Consider the following 20,046-nt stretch of genomic DNA (forward strand, 5'->3'; position numbering starts at 1 on the left):
ATACCTTAATCATATTGTTGACTTATTCAGATTAAAGCAAATAATCCGATTATGTCTAAACTTAGTTATTAGTTATTGTTTGCAAAGTACATAAAATTGCATATGCAGCCTGAATTTTTGCAGAGGATGCTAATTGTATCTATCTTTGTTAACCACCCGTAGAAGACTTTTGCTCTTCCTCTCCATATGCACCAGACAGCTTCTTATAAGCACTCCAAAATCTTTGTAAAACATTGTGTAATTTTGAGTGTGCTCTACGTAGGTAAGTGGGCTTGACAAACCACCTGTTGGACACACTGTTCTTTCAAAAAAAATATTTGTCAATACTGCAACTCTCTGTTGATTTTAAGAGCATCTTTTATGCTCACTTGTAAGTCACTCTGGAAAAAAAAAACTTGCTATATGAGAAAATGCAAATGTAAATGTTCCCATGTCGGAAAAAACATGCTGTTGGAGTTTGGTACCATTCAGCAAGCAAATGTTATTGCAGTTAATGACACTTCAAGTGTCAATCCTCAAAGAACTCAAGTGCTTCATTTTATGACTATATATGACTTTATTTATCTAGCAAATGGCGCATTTCAAAGCCACTTTGCAAATCTTGAAACAGTAGTAAGGCGACATTGATGCAATTGACCAAAGTGTGGGAACAAGGCTTGCTCTGTAAACACACTTATGGATTTCAGCACCCCAGTGAACAGGCGACTGCTTTGATTACTTTTGTTGTTTCAGTTGGAAAAGATTCAGCAGAGCCTCAGAGAATTAAAAATTCCTGGTAAAAAAAAGAAGAAGATCTAAGCAGAAAATAAACCTTCTTGCATCTTTATTTTACTGTTTTCATTTCCATGTGCATTCAAACACTGCAATGCTTTTCCCAATGAATTGTTTTAGAAACCAAAACAAAAATACCAAGCAATAAAACTCCAACAGTCATCATCCAATTGCATAAGCACCAAAAAAGAAACAGCTGTGGATGTTTGTCTCTAAAGAAAAATAAATGCAATGTGTGTGGTTCCTCGTTGCATGACTTCCCAGTGATGACATCATTAAATCAAGATGCGTTTTCAAAATCAAAGCCATTACACTAACGAGAACCTCCTGATAACGTATGATATCTCAGCTCAGCTTCAAAAGCAGGAAATGACAGGACCTCGACGTCATGGAGATGCAGTGGGACGGTGCTAAAAACACACATTATAACATTTCGTGGCCCTGGATGATGCTGAGAGACGCTCGGCGGGGACCCACGAGACTTTACAGTCGAGGGCCCGTTTGTTGAGCTGTGTTTATGGGACCATGTGAGTAATATAAACAGAAGACGCGTTTCTCCGCACAGAGCTCGAGCTGAGTTGGCAACAGGAGCCCACCTGTGTTTAATCACAAAGACACGATACATGCAACTTCACGCCGCAGCCTCTCTGAGGGCAAAGTGGGAGGATGAACTGAGGAGAGACGCGCTCTGGAGCCCTAAAAGTTGTTGTGGCGAGATAAAGGTGAGTGAGAGGTCATGCGGGTGAGAGGAGGCTGTGACAGACAGCGAGAGAGAATTAGAGAAAAGCTTCATTCCGCTCTTTAATTTTTAAACGCGTTGTGGAGCTCAGCGGGCTGTTGTCTTGACTGCAGCGGTGTAGCGTTTCTCTTTAGCCGGCGAGTCAAACTCCACTGCGCGCGAACTGATTGATTCACCAAACTGCAGCTTTAAAGTGTTTTCTGTGGACTTGAACTTTTACGGGGATGGTTGTGAGTATAGATTTCTGCTTTTGTTAAGGAGTTTGTCTCATGGAGTGTTTATTAATGCATGTATTAAAACTACTCCGGTGCTATATGTCACAGGGGAAGCTGTCAAAAGTACTGCTGTTGAGTTAAGGCAATTTAAATGCGTTAACTTTTGAAGAAGTGGACAAAATCACTATATCTTGCAAGTAAAATGTTTGTAGAACACTTTACAGTGAGGTTACGTTTGTTAACAGATGTAGTTGAGGTAAAATAAGTTTAATGATTCAGTAATACTAAATTACAAGTTAGTTGATGTTCATTTAAACAATAAAATACAACTTTTGATTTAATTAAAGTTAAATCTGAGCCTATTTAATGGAAGATTAATATAAAGAAGTTTTTAATGGTGTTTGACATTGACTAAAAGTGTACACAAATGCTGGTTTAATGCATTGACATTCTAATAATTGATGTCTAATTTAATAATCATAAGAGTTCAATTGTTTTTGCTTTTTTTTTTTGCCAAGGATTATAAGTTATATGTTTACTTATGAATATTTATTTTTGTTAGACTTTATTCTAATGTCTGTATGTAAACATGAAATATACAGTGCTCAGCAAATATAAGTACACCCCTCACAAATCAATCTTTTAAATTAAAATTTGTAAAACAAAGTTACACAATATTTTATTTTTGCATATACATTAGATTAGTCAGTACTGAAGCCAGATCTGGAGCTTATCTAACAAAATAACTTCCGATTACGGTCCAAAAACTAGTTTGTTATAGAAAAATATAACATACAATAAAAAAGAGGAAAAATCAAGGGAAGCAAAAAAAAAAAAAGTCAAATTTAGTTGAAATTTTTTAGGTTGTATTTTTGCTTGAATTTAATTGTATTATATTTCCATTTCTAAATATGTTTGGTGACTAAAATATTATTCTAATAAATATATGTTTAATAAATCTATTTTGTTCAAATGCACCAAAATACATTGCCTATATTCACTGAAAAAATGGATATAAATATTAATTTTCAAAATGGAGTGTACTCAAATGTGCTGTGAAATGTACATTTGTAACAATGTATATGAATATTAGGTTTATTTTTAAAACCTAAACAAATTTGCCTGTTAATATTAATTTTTTTGTTTCTAATATTTCAATTTTATTTTTCAAATTTGTGTATGTTAATATTGAAATATTGGATACAAATGTATAAATATTAAGTGCTACCAGTCCAAAGTTTGCTCATACCTCAATTTATACAGACATTATTTAATTAAGATGAACAATTGCTTCAAATTGAACAAACTGAACATTTACTTGAATAAAATTATATAAAATCTGTAAAATTGTGACGTATTTCTTCATATTTCACATAGTGAAATAAATACAGTTTAAAATACTTTTATTTATCAAAAATCTAAAGCTTAATTTATTTTTTAAAGTGATTATCAATGTTTTAAGATATTTACAAAACAATAATTTGACAGAAATTAATTTTAAAAAACATGTCACAGCAGCATTACATTAACCACATTGTAACTGTGGCAAAGTATTTAATATTTGTTTTCCTGTCACAGTCATTTCCCTCTTTTTTTTCTGTCCAGGCATACCTATGTTTATAAGATGACACTCAACACACAGAAGGAGGCAAAGGAGCCGCTGAGGAGACGAGCAAGCACCCCCATCCCCTCCTCTCGTCAAGCAGGACGAGGAGACAGAGACCCCTCGACTGACCCCTATCACCCTCCGCTCGCCCAGTCTGCCTCGTACCACCCTGGAGACAAGAGCATCCACTCACGGGCCAACTGGTCCTCAGACTCCGAATCGGACAGCTCAGGATCCGAGTGTCTTTACCGTGTGGTTTTGTTAGGTGATCATGGCGTGGGGAAGTCAAGCCTTGCCAACATTTTTGCTGGAATACAAGAGAAGGATGCCCACAAACACATTGGAGGTATGCAATTGAATGCCTTATTTTCATGTCAACAAATCAGATCAGTTGAGGTTATTCGATTGAATCATTCTGTTCTATCCATTATTTTCGATTAATGCTAAATGTTATTGTTTAACTGTAAATGTGGCATTGACACATTACTGTAAAGACATTGCAGTGCCTAAAATAACCTTGACTAAACTGATAGGTCTGACTCATTGATCACACTCTCAATTTGTCACGCGTCAGGATTGATCCTGAAACATTAATTGTATGGCGGTATTGATTAATGCATCAATCAGAGCCTACAGTACATTGATTTATGTAGCAGATGTTGTCCATTGTGGTCTGTAGGGTTAGTTTATCATTTACTAAACTGTAAAAAAAAAAATGTAATAGTAAGTAAAATGTAATTGCAACACGGTGGAGCAGTAGGTAGTGCTGTCGTCTTACAGCAAGAAGGTCGCTGGTTTGAGCCTCGGTTGGGTCAGTTGGTGTTTCTGTGTGAAGTTTGCATGTTCTCCCTGCATTCATGTGGGTTTTCTTCTGGGTGCTCCAGTTTCCCTTATAGTCCAAAGACATGTGGTACAGGTGAATTGGACTAAGCTGAAAAGAAAATAAATGAATGAGTAAAATGTAATTCATTTTAGAGCACAAGGTTTTGCTTTTTAAGTAAAATAACATTGTTGAATCATTTTTAAGTCATTTAAAGTTTTGTTTTAGTATAGTTATCTATAGAAGTGTATGCTTTGTTTTGTTTACTTATCTAAATGTTTTGTAAGTAGATTTTTTGTTATAGTCTAGACACTCAAATGTTTGCTCAAACTACTTATTTAAAATAAGCTGAAACAAAACAATTCTTGAGTTTTTTGGAACAACTTAATTGTTTTACCTTCAATCCACTTAAATTTGTAAAAAAAAAAAAAAAAAAAAAAAACTAAACTAGTTTGTTAACTTATTTCCTTCATGTTGTCCTTATACAAAACGGTTGTGTAAAACCCAGCATTTTTGTCCCAACACAAATAAATTTAGTTTTCTTATCAAATTTAAGTGGACTGCACATAATAAGACTGCACAAGATTTGTGTTGTTTCAGCTTAAATAGGTAGTTTGAACAAACAGCAAAAATCTTTTTTGTGTATGATAATGTACTTGTACAACTGAGATGAGTGCCTTAAAATATATGAGGAAGACCTTAATATTGGTGCAGGATACACAATAATTGTAACAGTCAATGACTTTGTGAGTTTGAATGTGTCATTTTGAATTAACAAAAAAAGCAAAACAAAACTTCAGATGTAATGAAACAAAAAGTTATTACACATCACAACAAAAGCAACGATGAAACGGTGTAAATTAAATTGGTAAACAGTTAAAAATGCAGTTTTCCCCAATGCATGATGTGAACACCAGCATTAAAAAGATGTGTAGATTTTTCTTTTTATTGCTTCAGTATTTCTTAAAGAATATTTTTTAAATAACAAATGATTATTAGTAATAGTAACATGTACTTTAACATATACTTAATTTTTTTTCTTTGCTAAATTACTAAATTAAACTTATTTTAAATGTGTAAATGCTGTAGAATTTACTTCAGTTCAAAATCATTTTTATTGGGGTAATTTCCACGTCATTCCAGAGCCACAAGATGAAGACATTTGGATCAAATCTAAAAGATTTCTGACCCTCTATGAAAAGTAGGATTACTCAAAACACTTGACGTGTCAAAAATACATTAAAAAATGTATGCATTTAAAGAGACACGATCACCATATGCTAAGCATTTATTTTAGGCTTTTATTTGCAAGCAGCATTTAAATTGGAAAGCTCAATTATGCTTGCTTGATGTGTGAAAACCAATGAGAATTGTTCTTGTGCGTCACATGGTATTGTTGAGCTTAAGCACAATTCAGTGAGATTTGTTCTCACCTGTCATGCATGTATAATTGTATGTCCAAGCTTCTGTTTATGATCTGATCAGTGTTTATCTGTCAAAAAGCACGTTCACGTTCACAAGACTTTGATTACACCTGTTGATTCATATGTAATGAATGTTTTAACTAAACAGACATTCAGTGGAGGTACAGTAATCTCTCAGTTTTAGTTTGTGTTATGAACATAATTTAAGTCTTGTTTGGAATGATGTGAGGGTGAATAAATGATGACAGAATTTGCACTTTCAAGTGAACTAACCCTTTAATTAAACTGAGCAGCACTATAGTTGCATTTTTAATCCATCAATCTCGTACTATTTAACTTAATTTTCTCTAAAAATGTGTGTTACTTCTAACAAGACAGCACATGACTGGATTTAATGTCGCATCTCCAATGTGTCCAGTTCTCTCCATCTCTTGTTGTCCCAGGGGTAAGACACAATCCGTTTCAACTGACACAAAACTGGTCCATCAGAGACCCACGTATAAACCTAACCATTTAAATGTCTTTAAAATTCAGGACACACATTAATGCACTGAACTATGCAAAACGCCTTTATGAAAGCAGCTGATGAGCGTCTGTTGACCTACATGTTTTTTTTTCATTGTCTAGTGGCGTGTGACCTTATATTTATCTCTCGGCTGATTTGGCTTTGACCTTAGCACAACATCATGCTGTAAATAATCATGTCATTGACAGGCTGATGTGTGTATATTGATTGTAGCATCAGTGAAGGCTTATCAGTAAAATACATGTCTATGTGACACAAAATGAACCCAATTTTACAGGTCATTTTTATGCATAAAGATTAATGATATTTAGATTTAGAAAAAAAAGCAAATTTTTTAGTGCTGTAAAGATGAATATTGTGAAATATTATTGGGGTTTAAACTTCACTTCAGTTAACAGCTTAATGCATGCTTGCTAAATAGTATTAGTATCTTACTTATTATAATTTCTTTTGAAAACGCTAATTATTGACCAACATTTTTTAAAGGGTAGTGTATGCACATTCATTCTTTCATTTTCCTTCGGCTTAGTCCCTTTATTCATCAGGGGTTGCCACAGTGAAATGAACCACCAACTTATTCAACATATGTTTTACACGGCGGATATCCTTCTAATTGCAGCCCAGCACTGGGAAACACCCATACACTCATTCACACACATACACTACGGCCAATTTAGCTTACCCAATTAACTTTTAACGCATGTGTTTGGTCTGTGGGGGAAACCGGAGCACCCGAAGAAAACCCACACCAATACGGGGAGAACATTCAAACTTCGCACAGAAATGCCAACTGACCCAGCCGGGACTCGAACCAAGGACTTTTTTGCTGTGAGGTGACAGTGCTGACCACAGAGCCACTGTGACGCAGTGTATGTACATATTATGTTTTATTATTCTTGATCACATAAATCTGAATTTGCAGATTCAGCTTAAATATGTATTGTTTTTGTATACTAGTAAGTAATGATCAGTTTATTTGCTGTTGTATAAGGCTGAATCAGCTTGTTATACATTATTATTGCATGTTACTTGCCAATTGTTTTATTCAATACACAACCTAGATCTAAGCTGTAATAATTTATTAGATCTTTAATAAAATGTAAAGCTTGCAAAAGACAGGAATTATTATCAAACAGCTGCTACTTGCACTAACTTAAGCCTGGTTTATGCTTCTGCGTCAAATGATCTGCCTTACATTGGCGTGACCCATGGCACATACCTTGCACGATGGGGTGCATTTATACCTCTGCGCGCTGTTTGTGTTGCTCTGCAATAACACTTTCGAAACGCTAGTTGGCAGTGAGGTTTTTATGTTCCTCTGTGTCGACTTTCTTCGCTGGTGTTTTGTTTTTTCTGAATTCTACATTAATGTAGAAGTACCTCAAACTTGCTCATTTTGAGGCTGGAACTGGGGAACGTGCAACAGCTTTAATTAAAAGGTAAACACAAAACAAAAATTTCCTTCTGAGCCTCATTCATGGGACTCGACACTCCCTTCGATGGGTTTGCGCGGCTCTCAGTCCCGCCCACATTCGTCAAGTCTACCAAGCCGACCAATCACAGTGCTTGTGCTACGCGTCGTTGGGACATGTAGTTACATTTTTTTGAGAGGTGCACGTTGGCGACGGCCACAGCAAAGGCTATGCATCCATGCACAGACTGTAACGGAGCATGTGCTTGACGCAGATGTATAAATCAGCCTTAACTGTGTGTGTATATGGCATCATAGGCCATTTCATTCTGAAAACATAGCGCTATATACATTTCTGGAGATCGCAAATTATGTAGCCAGTGCTATGTATGGCTGTATTTCATCTTTAAAGTGAACAATATGGGGCGGTGTGGCATTCTTCCTTTTTGCGATTACCAGCTGACCGCTTGCCTTATATAGACGACTTTCCCGCTGTTACCAGTTTGTCCAGATAGCTTGACATGTACATCGACAGACTTGAAACGCTGAACAGAGTTGACTGTAACAACGTGGTTTGAGTCAGGTGAAAAATGGTTCAAGAAATCAGGTAAGACAAAAACAACAGCAAAAAATGAAATAAACAATTAAATAATGGAGAAAATGTGGAAAAATCAGGCGAGTGCTTTTCTTTTTGTTGATTTCCTTTTTAAAACACTGCGGTTTGGTTTCGGGACGGGGGTGGGCGAGTCAAAGTGTGCTTTTTAAAATACTATTTGTTGGGTTTAGAGAAGGGGGAGGGTGGGGTATCGGTCAGTTCGTCAGTCAGTCAACAGCGGCCTCTGGTGTATTTGCGAAAACAAAAACTGCAAAAAAAACGTAGCTCCTGGGATGTATTTTGCTCTCTCCAGAAATGTGTATGGGGTAAGTAATCAGAATGAGCCTGGGTTAATATATGTATAGTAAACTGGATGAACTGGTGTTATTATTTTACTGGTTAATATGTGGGAGTAAAATGCCTTGGAATGTTGTGATTGACCAATCAGATTCAAGTATTCCATTTCTGTCCCACTGGATTTGTAAAATCTAAAATCAGGTCATTCCACTTGTTTTTTTTAGTGCTATATTTTATATAGTTTGTTTTGGTTGTTTCAAAATGTAACTGTACTGACAATAAATATTGAATCTGACTAGTACTAACTAAATGCACCTTGCTTTCAAGATGCACAGTGTAGTGAAATGATGACAGCTCTGTTTCTGTAGTGCATGTCTGGATTATATTCTAGGTTTGGCTTTAACATTTAGATGTTAACAGACATGAAGTTTTGAAACACTGAAGTTGATTAAGGACACTGTTATTCTTTATCGTGAATTCACATGTTTCAAGTCATGGCCAAGTTAGTCTTTAAGTGCTATACATCTTGTAGATGTTTCGAAAAGTAGATTTAAAGTGGAAAAATGAGACAAGGTCAGCATCAACCTAGACTGGAGCAAAGTGTGTTTTATCTTCTTGTCAAACTGGCTATGAGATCAGTTTATCAGACACGGCTCAATGAGTTTTCCACTATTCCGCTTCACATGCATTTTTCACGCTTGTGATTTTAACAAAGCACCGCTCAAATCTGTCTCACACAAACACATTATTAGAAGCAAAAGCCTGTTTTTTAAACTGTTGTGTCAGTGCCATATTTAAGTGTTCGTGATAAAGAAAGGGAAAATATTTGCTTTTTAAAAGTAATAATGTGGCAAAGATAAAGACTGACAAGTATTTAATACAACTTTTAGAAAATGTGTCCTGCTTGATTATCTTTTTTTCAATCATTACGCTTACCACAATTTACACAAGACACCAAAATATAATTTACTTTAACAGTAGGTTATATACCACAACCACACACAGAATCATTTGATAACATGTTAAAAGACATGTTTAAGGATCAAACTGCAGCCTTAAAAAATAATGAATTAATTCAAAAATTGTTTATTTTAAATCCTGATACTGTGGCACTAGGTTTTACCCTTTAGTCAGGAATAACCAATACGTTTATTTAAAATATAATAGTTTAGAATGAAACATGAAAAGAGGGTGGAACATAGTGTAGCTCCTCGCCTTTTTAAAAGTAGCCAATAGAGTTTTGTTTAGTCACCGCTCTGCCAGTGATTGAGCTCAAGTGCATCAAATGTGAAGTGTCCTGAAGAGGGCGGAGCATGCCAGATACTAGAGAGCATTTGATTGGTCACGATTTCATGAGATGTTTATGGTGAATATGGTGACGTAAATAAAGCTGTTGATCTATTTACGTGGAAGTGACAAACTAAGCTTTACATGGTTATATCAATTTCAGATTTTTTAAACACAAATTTTGTCACTGTTTTGGTGCACACTAGTTTATAGATATCCTAAAAATAAACAATACTGATACTAACGTCTAAAAAACTTATTTTAATTTTATGGGACCTTTAATATAGGTGAAAAGAGTAAAAGCCATAATGGACCCTTTTCACATTTTTTGGGTTTCTCAGCAGCGGAAGTCGTCATAGTAAACTTAAGGGTTGGGTAAACTTAGAGCACAGTTAGTGGGGGAGTACAACACATTTTTTCTTTACAATCCTTTTTGCTCAAACAATGAAAGAAAAACATAACAGCAGTGTTATCAAGACTTTTAGGGAAAAAAGGGGGAGGGGGGATTTGTGTGACTGCAGCCAGAAGAGAGAACAACATCAAATTTACTAGTCCCACACTTAAACTCTGCATTAGAAACACCTGATACAAAGATGATATAATTCATGCTTAAATTCATATACACCAGTACATAGGTTTTTTTAAAAATGTAAATATTAAAAACTTTAAAGATTTACTATGTTAACCACGTCACAACAGTCTTATGAAAAGGGTCTATATCTCAAATTGTGGAACATTCCAGCATTAGAGGTAGGGAGGAGAGTAATGGTAGAATGCTGGTCATTTTAGTTTGTTAATTCTAGCAAATTGAAACTGTTGGACATCAACTTTGACCCTATATAGACCATTTCAATGTGGCGGTGACGGTGTCACTGGCCCATAAATATTTCCTGCTTGTTACCAAACATTTTCAGAACTTTAACAAAAGGCAATTATATCATATCTTATTGTTAAAACAATATGGTCGATATACCTTTTTGGAGTCTTGGAAGCAATGGAAATTTAAAATGTTATACAGGAAATACTTTAGGACCATAGTTTTTGTTTACATCCCTCTAAATGGTCTATAATTGTATTGTATTAACTTGTTTACATACTCTATTTTAATCAGTTATATACAAGTTTTTCAAATGCATTTTAAGTTGTGTATGTTTGCTTGTTATTTATCCCATGTCATGTTTTCACAGAGGATGCATATGAGAGAACTCTTATGGTTGATGGAGAGGATACAACACTAGTTGTGATGGACCCTTGGGAAACAGATAAACAGGTACACAAACATCATACAGTCTCAACAAAAGCTACAACATACAGTACATCATTTCAGCATCGATATTACAATGTGATCATTCGCAATAGTCACATTGCAAGTATATGCAGTGTTGAGTCTGGATTAAAATTTATCATTTTCGGAAGTGTTTTTTGAGGCCTTTGATTGTGTGAGGGTTTTAAAAGTATTAAGGCTAAAGAAATTGTAGCGTTTGTAACTTTGACAAATTAACAACAATACATTTTTTTAATTGTTTATAAAACGAAGACTATGCAATATTATTTTACATTTGATTATTTAATTACTGTATACCTGGAAAAAAATAAAACGCTGTTTAAGTTGTATCTTTTTCTTTATTGAATGTATCTATGCTCGTGGATTGTTTATTATATTTTACACACTCCACTACAGAATTATCCCAATAATCTAAAATTATATATTCTTTCCAAATTGTTATTCAGCTCATCTAGTGAAATTGTATTCATGTCGCAATATATATCGCAGAATAAAAAATATCACAATATATATATCACAGAATAAAAAATATCACAATATATATATCACAGAATAAAAAATATCACAATATATATATCACAGAATAAAAAATATCACAATATATATATCACAGAATAAAAAATATCACAATATATATATCGCACAATAAAAATATCGCAATGTTAGATTTTTTCAATATCGTGCAGCCCTAAAACCAACCTAAAGCACATCCTCAAATGTAAATAAAGGAATTCTGAAGGCATTCACACTTCATGTCTCTGCCAGCCGTGAGTCTGTGCTTTATAGACAAGTCTCTCCTCGAGGGCCACAATGCCCTTTGTGCAGTGCTGTGGAAAAAACGTGGCCAGTCACTCCCGGTGGCTAAAGACCATCGAGCGGTGCCCTGCAGTGAGCAAGCGGCACACACTGACCACACAGACAAAAACACTCACTGCTCTGAGGCCTAATTACAGCACTATCAATAACACTCCTCTCTGACCTCCGGCTGGACTCAAGAATTGTTTGGATAGATAAATATTTCTGGACTTAAAGATTAGAGGAAAAAATGACACAAGTCATTACTTGATGTGTGATTTTGATACTGAATTGCCTGTTTTTTATTTTTTAGTACGTTCAGTGTTTGAAAGGACAGTGAAAGCTCATTATTATAGTCATTATTAAATATTTGAATGTTATTGCTCAATCACCCTCTTGTCATTTCAAATCTCTTTGATTCTTGAATGAGGCAGTGTTGTCAATATAATTAAGATTAAAAAGGGCCATGAAAATGTTTAAAAATAATAAATAAATAAATAAATAGAATAATAAATAAATAAAATTAATAAAATTTACTATTTTTTGATCTCAACAAAAGTTAAGCAAAGTGAAATTGTGAAAGTGAAACTGAGTCACTAAACTACTAAGTTACTAGCTAAACTAAATAAATGAAAAAAATCGATATGTAACATTATGTATATGCAGCATTTGTACTGAACTTTTTTCAATCTTGCCAAAGCTGAATTCTTTAGATTAAAATTACATTGAAATATTAATTTTGTGGAAATATTACTACAATTGAAAGAACATTCATTTTCCTTTGGCTTAGTCCCTTTATTTATCAGGGGTCACGGCAGCAGAATGAACCGCCAACTTATACAGCGTATGTTTTACACAGCGGATGCTCTTTCAGCTGAAAACCAGTACTGGAAAACATTTACACACACACACACACACACACACACACACACACACAAACTAATGACAATTTAGTTTATTCAATTCACCTATAGTGCAGGTCTTTGGACTGGGGGGGGGAAATGGAGCACCTGGAGGAAACCTACATGTTCACTGTAAAAAAAAAAATAATAAGTCAGTTAAACAAAAGAAAACATAATTCTTATTTCCTTTCACTTTTTCTTGTTCACTCAACTTTTGAAAGCATCAGCTGCACTGACATACAATTACTTGTCAGTAATACAAAAAACATTTAGTTGGGTTAACATAAGATTATTAGTTTTCTGGAGAGGTGAACTACTCTGTAACCAACTTTTAAAGTTGTGCCAAAAAATATTTGTCTGCAGGAATGAAATGTCTGAAGTTGAGTTAACAAAAAAAAAAACACTTTTTTTTTAAACTTTTTTTTCTCAAGTACTCAACTTTTATTTTTTCCTTTAATTGATAGGACAGTAGAGAGTATAGACAGGAAAGCATGGCGAGAGGAGAGAGGGAAATGATTGGCATAGGACCTTGAGGCAGAAATAGTACTGGGGTTGCCATGAACACCGGAGTGCCATGTGTCAACGCACTAACCTCTACACCATTGGCACCAACATGTACTCAACTTTTAAAACATCAGTTGCACTGACCTAAAATGTCTGAAGTTGAGTGTACAAAAAAAACTCTTGTGGAAATTGGTACTAAGAAATAATAAATTACCAGAACAAACAAACATAGTTCAATTAAAAAAAAATACTAAAACAGAGTCAAATGTTAAAAAAAACATTTATAAGACACAGAATTAGAAACAGGATAGGAGGGAAAACAATCAAAACATGGCAGGACAAACAGGGGAAACTGCTTTGTAATGCTTCACATGTGAAGCATGCCTTCCAGTTTTTTCAATTGAACTATGTTTGTTTATTTTGGTAATGTATTATTTCTTAGTACTAACTGATGTTTTCAAAAGGTGAGTACACATTGGTACCAATAGTGTAGTGGTTAGTGCATTAACACATGGCACTCTACCCCAGGTCTATTTCTGCCTCAAGGTCCTATACCAATCCATCATGGTGACCCGAGTTCGATTCCCGCTTCAAGGTCCTATGCCAATCTTTCCCCCCTCTCCTCTCACCATGCTTTCCTGTCCATACTCTCTACTGTTCTATTAGTTAAAGGTAAAAACATGTTTCAAAAATGTTGAGTACACATGAAAAAGGAAATAAGGATTATGTTTTTTTTTTTTTGTTCACTCAACTTCAGGCATTTCAATTCTGCAGATTAAAAATTTAAAACTTAAAAGTTTTGTTACAGAGTAGTTCACTTCTCCAGAAAACTAATAATCTTATGTTAACCCAATTAAATGCTTTATGTATTACTGAAAAAATAATTCTTGGTCAGTGCAGCTGATGTTTTCAATAGATGAGTGAACAAGAAAAAGGAAAAAAGGATTATGTTTTTTTTTTTTGTTGAACTGACTTATTTTTTTATTTATTTATTTTTTTTACAGTGAACACGGTAGAACATGCAAACTCCTCACAGTTGAAAAAACATTTATTAAATAACATATTTAGCAATTTAAACAGGATTTTCAAAGGCTGTTACTTATTTCAGAAGATTATTTATTGATTGACTGATTTTGGTTAGATGATTATTAATGTTCACAATGTAATCACAACATAATTCATTAGTGTTCAAAATAGCTTAATATTTAAATTTAATTTAATTTCAATTTAAGTGCGTTCATAGTTCTTTAATCTCTAGAGAGTGCAAAAGAACATAACTTATAAGAAATAGACACCTTTTTAACTTTTTTATTAATTGTTTATAAAGCATCCATTTACTTACATTGTAATAAAAAAATGTCAGTAAACTATTTTTCACACACACAAAAAAAACTATTTACCATGCAGGGCTCAACATTAAGGACTGCCCGATGGCCCGGGGCCAGCATGCAGGACGCTCAGGACAGTAGACATGATTGTTAGTGGACCGATCGGGCATGTGCTGCCTTGTCACTAAAGTTTTATTTGGCTGCAACTGTCAATTGTGTGCAAACAGGATGCTTTCACACTTAGACATTTGTTTTGGAACCGATCTTGTTTGCCCAATTAGCGTTGTTCATTTGGCATATGTGAATCACGCTCAGATCCTTTCCAAAACAGTTTACAATCAGTCCAAGATTGATTGTAATAAGAAAGCAAAGCGATCCAATGAACTAACAAACCAGGCAATATCACAGTGTATTATGGTTGTGTTATAACCACATATATATGGCTATATGAAGAGAGAATTATGAGTAGGATGGTATGTCATTCCTACCGGCAAATGTGCATTTCATGTCTAATACAAAAGTGAAAGCATGCTGAAATATTAGCGAGAGCTGTTTTCCGCAAGGAAAATTGACAGAAATTACCATTTGAGCATTTTTTTATAATCTTGTAATATTTTGTCCTAGGCCTGTTGTTTTGTTTATGCTGAAGTTATGTTTGCCTTTTGACACAATATTTAAAATGTGGCAAAGAACTAGTTATTAACTACTTTTTTTTTTGGTGGGGTAAGTGAAAATTTTGACAGGGCAAGTAAAAGTCGGAACCACTGGCCTGATTGGGCCAGTAGAAATAATCCTTCACTTTGAACAATGCCATGTACTCAAGTGACAGGTTTCTAACAAAATGACTATGAGCAGATAATGAGAGGACTGTGTTTTTTTTTTTTTTTTTCATTTTTCAATGTTACAGGAGGATGATGAGAAGTTCTTGCAGGATTACTGTATGCAGGTGGGCAATGCTTACATCATAGTTTACTCCATCACTGACCGCAGCAGCTTTGAAAGTGCATCAGAGTTACGGATCCAGCTGCGGCGTATACGGCAGGCTGAAAACATTCCCATCATCCTCGTGGGCAACAAAAGTGACTTAGTGCGCTCTCGAGAGGTGGCAGTGGAAGGTGAGAACACGTCTAATTTATATCATTCACAAATAAAATCCTCAGATTCACATATTAAACACCAACATTTCAGAAGTTTGGGTCAGTAAAGAAAGAAATAAATAAAAGATTTTTTTTTTTTTTACTTTCTGTTCATTAATGAGTTCTGGTAATTGGCTGCATCTAAAATAACATACTCTCTGGATTATGTAGTAATTATTATGTAGAAATATTCACAACCACTAAAAATAACAGTATGTATGTATGCAGAATTAAAGATAATCTGTACATCATGTATTCACCATGTTGTCTTGATGTTACTTTATGCATACATACATATACAGTTTTACCTATAGTCATATACTGTTTATATATATATATATATATATATATATATATATATATATATATATATATATATATATATATAATAAATAGGGCAGTATGCTATTTTAGACACAACATCTGTCATTAGAAATGGATCATTGAATTATTGACTAAAAAGATTGATTAATTCAAGAACAAAAAGGAGTGTTCTGGGGCTATTTACACACTGCATTAAGATTGGTATCAGATTGTTACAGATGAACAAGAAACATACCCGTTTTCACCTCTACTGATTTATTTAAGGGGATTTATTTAAAACCAAGAAAATAAATAATGGGTCTCATTCATTAATAATGTAAATATGTATACGCACATTCAAGCTTCTTTTTTTTTTTCATTCCTAATTCACAAAACATGCACACTCAATTTTGTTTTTATGCACATTCTAATGTTAGTGAATTTAGAGTATTATAAATGTGTTTGCATACATAGGGTCATTTGCATAAAACATGCCACTTTCTACACAAACCTTCTGTTTCTTTGTGTTTTCTTGACTTGAATTATTTACACTTCAGTTTTTGATATCTGCCTCTAAATCACTACTGAAAACCAATCAGATTGATCTCTTCAGCCCGCGACAATTCTACATGCTGAATCAGGTCAACTCGACCTGATGCTAACCTGATGAGAGGCGACGCGTGGAGCACACCAAACCAACTAGCCGGACTGATGTTGAATGACGGCCCAACAAAGCTCAATGGCCGACCGTTGAATTGGTGTGTCCCGGCTTTACGCTGCGTTCACACCAGACGCGGCACGTGCAAATAAATCATGCTATCTGCATGTAAATTGACGCTTGAACATTTTGAGTTTACTTGCATCATTTGCACGTCAAATTCACTTCACAATAGGGCTTCTGTCTGCCTAGTGACTCTAGCTTTGTTGCTAAAGGGCTAACATGGATTTTATTGAGATAAAAGCTGTTCTTTAGGAAGGCTGAAAAACAGTGTATAGTCGTTCGGTGCCATGTCTGAGTCCACTAGATCCTTTCAGAGATGAACCCAGCTCTGTGAGTTCATCAACTCCTCCAAAACCTATTCCTGGATGATGGAGGCTTTCAGCAGTGCTTCAGACTGAGCCAAGCCCAGGTGGTGAACTCTTTTCCGGTATCGGCAAGAGGATTTCCCCTCGGTACACCAACAACAGGCACTACGTCATAATCATGGCCCTACAAGAGCAAGATCATGATTGGTTAACCCGGCTCGAATGTCAGCTGAAGTACAGATTTCATCATTTAAGTGATTCGCATGATACGCATGTTAATCGCATCAAACGCGCCAAATGGTCAACTCTCATGCCTCTTCTTTCAAACAAATCACGTCATTAGTGCTGCATCATTTGTGCATTTTTGCATTGACTTAACATGTAAATCACTCATGCTTGACGCTTCATCTGCATCTTCCCCTAGTGATCATAAGTGGAAGAACCAGATGCTGTCATCTTTAGCATATTAAAAGCTCTGCCGCTTTTGTGCTGTATCACACTGTCATAAACAATTTCTTCAGCAGTCTTGTTTCTTTTCAACATTTTTTAGCCTTTTGCTTCATACTACCATGATAATACATATAGAATACTTTAGCTCATGATTTCCCACATCATCAAACTGTTTTTGTTGGTTGTGAATACATGCCCTCTAGTGGTGAAAATTACATACTATGCCTTTAAGCATCTCCTGTCAAATGTATGCCTCTTTCTCGAGGTCCTTGAGCAAGTTTGTCATTCTCAAAGACATAAAACACTATTAATACTGTTTATACATACACCCGTTACAAATGTATATGTTTGCGTGCTGAGTGAATGACACCCATTAATTGAATTTTGTATCTCACAAAACGACATCCTTGCTTATTTGTTAGTCACTGTATCATATAATATATTTAAGCCCATACAGGCATATTATTTGCTTTTGTTGCCTGAATTATATGGCCTTTTAACTCTAACTTCTAATATTCTTAATAATTCAATGTTTTTGTTTGTTTTACTAAAGTAAATGATATACTATATATTGTCATCGGAGACAATACATTAGACATCCAATATATACAGTACACAGAAATAATTTACATTTCCATTATTTTCTAATATAAACAGTTATAACTGTTAAGCTGCAACAACATTTTAATTGACGTCTTTTTTTGTCATAAAGACAATATTTTACTGACCCCAAATGTTTTAAACAGTGGTTTATTTTACCCATGAATTCCCAATCGTTTGACATGCTATAGAGATGCATAAACCTTCAAAACCTAGTCAGCTGCATATAACAAGTACGACAGGGTCAGGAAAATGGTTTCTCACATTGCTGGTCTTCTGTGGCAGAGGGTCGAGCTTGTGCAGTGATGTTCGACTGCAAGTTCATAGAAACCTCAGCCTCCCTCCATCACAACGTCCACGAGCTCTTTGAGGGCACTGTGAGGCAGATCCGACTGCGGCGAGACAGCAAAGAGATCAATGAGCGCCGACGCTCTGTCTACAAGCGAAAGGAGAGCATCACAAAGAAGGCCAGACGCTTCCTGGATCGACTGGTGGCCAAGAACAACAAAAAAATGGCCCTAAAAGTGCGCTCCAAATCCTGCCATGACCTCGCTGTGCTGTGAAGACACAGATCACTCACATTCTTCTCATTTCTGGTCTGATGGCGACAGAGGATTTGCTTTTCAGAGACATTAATTCACTTTTTTTGCTTTTGGTTCATTGTTTATTTATTCATTCATGTTGAATCTTATAGTATTTACAACCTTTTTAGTGATTATCTTGTAGACTGAAGGGTTATTGGTCTCTGTTATGTGTCCTATAGATCAAAACCGTTTTTAACAGTATATCACCTTTTAAGTGGACTTTATTTTTTATGAACATTTTATCAGTGTTTGCCTTATCAGATGGAATAGGGAATAAATAGAACGAATTAATGAGCAATATTTATTATTCACTGTTGTTTATATGTTTTCTTTAAAATAAAGAAAGTATTTTGTATACAGTTACAATGAGAAAAGCACTGCCTGCTGGAAAAGTTTAAAGACAGCTGAAGCAGTGTTATTTTTTCCTCCGAGAAGTTTAGTCTAATAAAGCAAAAAATATTATAGACATGTCAATCATCGTTTAAAAAGGGCATGTGAATATCCCCCATAAGCCTGTTAAAGTTTATTTGGATGAGATAGTTGGTCAGTAAACGAAGCTGGCCAGTAAACAGTATGAAGGTGTCAGATGTTTTAGCAAAAACCTTTTATAGCAACAAAAATAATGGTTTACAGGCTTTCTTTGTACGTTAAATGTATTTTGTGTACTTCTTTTGGCACTGGATCCAGAGGCGGAAATGCTTTTTGTACAACTCAATGTTGTTGGTTTGTAAATATTTATTTCCAAAATTTGTAAAATAATAAATGACTTTGAAATATGTAAATATAATTATGTTTTGCATAAATGCAGACACAACTTTCAATGTTTTCTATTAAATCCTGATCTGCAAATGAAGTTGGGGGGTTTTTACCACCCAGAGTCTTTCATTATGAGAGTGGTCATATTTCATTGCTGCAAATCTGGCATTCTTGATTCCTTTTAAATAGTTTTATGCACAATATACATTGTTCATATTTGCTCATCATATTGAATGGCCTCACCTTGAACTCGCAAGTAGTATTTGAAAAAGAATTGCACTGATATCCAGCTTTAAGTGGATGCTATTCTGAATACGCTCATAGTGTCCTTGTTCTCAGATATGGTTGAGTGGCTCAATAGGCTTTTCTATAACAATCAGTGAAATCCAATCACTGAAACAGTCCAGAAATGCCACGGTCATTCCCTCTTTGTCTCATGACAGTTTAGTGCTCCTTTTAAAGCTATAAAGCAGATTACTTGTCTCAAATGCTAATTTCTTTACAGGGTATTCAGTGGATGGGTTAGATTTAAGGTCAAATATATTCTGAATGTAATAGCAATGTGACTGAAATCCATTACGTCTTATTGATCATCCATACTCAACTAAAGAGCAGCAATTTAACTTTGAGATATATTGATCTGATCTCCAGAATGATGGCTGTTTCATCTAAAAAATAATCAATGT

At 34.8% G+C, this 20,046-nt stretch overlaps 1 protein-coding gene across 8 annotated transcripts; it reads left to right on the forward strand.

Moving 5' to 3' along the window:
• Positions 1 to 1,156: 1,156 nt before the first annotated feature.
• Positions 1,157 to 19,453, forward strand: rem1 (RAS (RAD and GEM)-like GTP-binding 1). Of its 8 annotated transcripts, none has more exons than XM_087272023.1 (6): positions 1,157 to 1,493; positions 3,331 to 4,118; positions 6,883 to 6,970; positions 10,879 to 10,961; positions 15,413 to 15,620; positions 18,306 to 19,453. In XM_087272023.1, the coding sequence occupies exons 4-6, from the start codon at positions 10,902 to 10,904 to the stop codon at positions 18,581 to 18,583; spliced, it is 546 nt and encodes a 181-aa protein (XP_087128149.1). In that variant the 5' UTR covers positions 1,157 to 1,493; positions 3,331 to 4,118; positions 6,883 to 6,970; positions 10,879 to 10,901; the 3' UTR covers positions 18,584 to 19,453.
• The last annotated feature ends 593 nt before the right edge of the window (positions 19,454 to 20,046 follow it).

The sequence above is a fragment of the Danio rerio genome, chromosome 11 (assembly GCF_052040795.2).
Source record: "Danio rerio strain M-AB ecotype USA chromosome 11, GRCz13ab, whole genome shotgun sequence".
Lineage (NCBI taxonomy): Eukaryota > Metazoa > Chordata > Actinopteri > Cypriniformes > Danionidae > Danio > Danio rerio.